At 40.9% G+C, this 3,336-nt stretch overlaps 1 protein-coding gene across 1 annotated transcript in view; it reads right to left on the bottom strand.

Moving 5' to 3' along the window:
* The window catches only part of Rtca (RNA 3'-terminal phosphate cyclase), a gene marked incomplete at its 5' end in the record, with an annotated part of 21,958 nt that extends 19,369 nt beyond the window's left edge, over positions 1-2,589 (bottom strand). Inside the window, 2 exon segments of the mRNA XM_005388796.2 lie at positions 331-454; positions 2,446-2,589. Of these exon segments, the coding sequence (XP_005388853.2) occupies positions 331-454; positions 2,446-2,589 (268 nt within the window).
* Between the last annotated feature and the right edge of the window lie 747 nt (positions 2,590-3,336).

Genomic DNA, 3,336 nt, shown 5'->3' with positions numbered 1-3,336 from the left:
GCCATTCTTTGTAGCTTTTTCTCTCCAGCTTCCCATTGCTTTGGGACCCCACAACCGGTTCCTGAGGATATTTTAACATTTAAAAAATGTTATAGTTTCCTTCCAAATCATACTTTCTGTATTTATAAAATAACGTATATAATAACTGGCATATAACTTACATAATTGCACTTCAGACTTTTAAAAAATTCACTATGAGCAAAAACACACAACACAAAATCATGAAGAAATAAAGAAATGTACACAAAAACATTCAAGATATATCTAACTAGAGAATGGAGACACAGAAGAATAAGACTCTCTGAGGCCGTCATGAACAGATGCCCTTACCATCACCGTGTAGTCGATCTGCGGTGCCATTTCAGCATTAGTTCCACCCTTCAAACGCAGTTCCGATGGAGCAGCAGCGAACAGAACACAGGGCATTGAAACCTGCATCAAGAGGCACACACTCCTAAGGAGAAAGCAGAATAGGCTTAACTGTACTGTCTTTTCAAGGCTCTTCGAAAAAAGCTGTACTATTTATTACACTTCAGTGCCTGAATGGTAAAATTCCAAGTCTTAAAGAAAATATTTCAAAGTGAAAATATTTCTGATAACCCAATGAGGCTGGGAGTATGACACTCAGCAGCAGAGCATTTGCCTATTATACTTAATGCCCTGATTTGGTGCCTAAAATCACACACACACACACACACACCAAACCAAAAAGAAAAGAGTTAAGGGCCAGGCGTAGTGGCGCATGCCTGTAATCCCAGCACCCAGGAGGCTGAGGCAGGAGGACTGTTATGAGTTCAAGGCCAGCCTGGGCTACAAAGTGAGCTCAAGGCCAGCCTGAACTGCATAGTGAGACCCTGTCTCAAAAAGACCAAAAAAAAAAAAGGTTAAGCAAATCTAAGTTTGAAGTCAAGACTAAACATACTGGATAAGTCTTGGCTAGCTTCTGACACTTTGTTTTATATTACAAAAATAAAATAATAAAAAGGCAAAGCATTCTTCAAATGTTTTAACAGACTCTTGAAAGTAGCAGTTTATGAATACTGTATTCAAAACAATCACAATCCAGAAATATTCAACTGCTTCCGAGTCGCTACCATGCACAAGGCGCTGTTTCAAGTATCAAGGCCAGACAAGGTTCCTGCCATTATGGAGTTCATGATAGGATAAAGTAATCTTTTACAAAGTCTGAAAATTAAATATTTCACGTGGAAAAGTTCAATCCTTATGGTCAAAAATGTGAGAAGTGACAAGAAATGCTCACAGAACATGAAATATTTTCTAAAATGAAACATTTGGTCAGATTGAGCTGTTATTCTCCTTCTCCAGTCACAAGAAACAAACATACTCAAAAGTAAATGGTAGTCTGAAAGGGAATTTGATTAGCTCTCATGTAGTGAAACATAGATCTTAACTTTCTTTTGACAAAAATACACATATACTCGAAAGTATTGCTGATATAAAGAATTTCATTTTTTCAACAATATTTATTAATTAAAATGTGTTTGGTACTGGAAGAGAAAAATACAAATCCTCGTTCTCAAAGAGTTGGGCCAACGAGCAAATAAGAAGGACTTGGAAATGTCTGTCTTGCTATAAGCCAGAGCTTCACAACTACAACTGAACTCCTCTGTTATCCCCTCTGAGTAAACCAAAACATAAAGTATTTTTCTCTTTTTTTTGAAGACAAGGGCCTTGAACTCATTATGTAGCCCAAGCTAGCCTCCAACTTCAGGAGATCCTCCTACCTCAGCTTCCTGAGTGCTGGATTACAGGCATGCACCACCATGGCCAGCTAACGTATTTATTTTCTCACTGATAAAGTCAGACTCTAAAGATAGTAAATGCTGGGTACAGAGGCACATATGTGTGATTCCAGCACTCTAACGGCTGAGGCAAGACGATTCAAAGTTTTGAGCCCAAAGTTGCAAATTTGGCAACTTGGCAAGACCCTGTCTCAACAAAGGAACAAAAGAACAAAAGAAAAACAGACTGACCTCAAGCTGGGCATGGTGGTATACAACTGTTATCCCAGCTATCTACCTGAGAGGCTTAGACAGGAAAAATGAAAAGCCAGCATGGGCAATGTAGGGAGACTCTTTCAAAATAACATGAGCTGGAGATGTAGCTTACCGGAAAAGCACCTGACCAGGAAGCACAAGGCTCTGTCATGAATCCCCAGCACCACAGAGGGAGAAAGGGTCAGAGGGAGGGACCTATACTGCATACAGGATAAAACGCCAGAGAAAGTAACAGCTATCACTAAGCTACTAGGCAGTACCACTTTTTTAGATTCATTATCTTTAACCTTCAAACTATCCCATGGCATTTTTTAATTCAGGACACTGGAGCACAAAGAGTTTAAGCAACTTTTCCACTAAGCGGTAGAAACTAGATTTGAACCTAACTCCAAAACCCATACTTTAATGGCTTGTAAGTGATACATACCCTGCTGTCTTGGTATCCGCAGTGTGGATTCCACCTCTGATCTTCTCTGGTGTAAACGTTATTTCTGTTGAGCCAATTTCTGCCCCCTCCAGGTGCCCATCACACAAATCGCGAATCATTTCCAGTCCAGATAAATGTTGAGGCCTTCAGGTCATAATACTGCATCAAAACGTGTGCATTCAGACTGCCTCTATCCCCACAGTTTATGATATATTTACACAACTGCGATGGCAAGCAAACGGCAAGGTCTAACCATAGCGGGTACTGCATCTCCAGTGCCAGGGCTTCCTTTTGGGTTTTCACACACCCAGAGTACTAGTAGGCATCAGAGTTCCTTTGAGACCAGTTATTTAGGCTATAAACACACACACTGATGTACGGCTGCAAATTATGAGTGCACAAAAGAGAACCAATAAACGTAGGAGCCACCAGCCTTGCTTACATTTCACTATATGACCTGTGGTACCTATTATGGTATGGACTGGGTTTTCCCAAAATTCGTATGTTGAAACTCTAATCCCCAGTACATTACACCATGATGGCATTTTGAAACACGTAATTAAGTTAGAAGGAAGCGATTAGAGCCGGCCTCCATAAAATCTTACTGGCATCCTTGTAAGAGATTAGGACATACAGAGAAGAAATCAGTGGTAGGGTTCACAGAGAAACCATCTTGTCAAAAGTCAACAAGAGGGAGATCTGCAAGTCAAAGTAAAAGGACTGGAACGTCTGCCCTTGTGGCCCTCAGAGGAAACCGAGGCTGCCAGCACCCTGACCTTGGACTCAGTTTCTACAACTGTGACAAAAATATTTCTGTTGCTTAACCCATCCAATCTGTGGTATTCCAGAGGCTGGGGATTTAGCTCAGCGGCACAGCGCCTGCCTGGCAAG

Source organism: Chinchilla lanigera, unplaced genomic scaffold (genome assembly GCF_000276665.1).
Source record: "Chinchilla lanigera isolate Chin_1 unplaced genomic scaffold, ChiLan1.0 scaffold00034, whole genome shotgun sequence".
Taxonomy (NCBI): domain Eukaryota; kingdom Metazoa; phylum Chordata; class Mammalia; order Rodentia; family Chinchillidae; genus Chinchilla; species Chinchilla lanigera.
The sequence above is the reverse complement of the archived record's forward strand: the minus strand, read 5'-3'. Positions and strand labels throughout refer to the sequence as shown.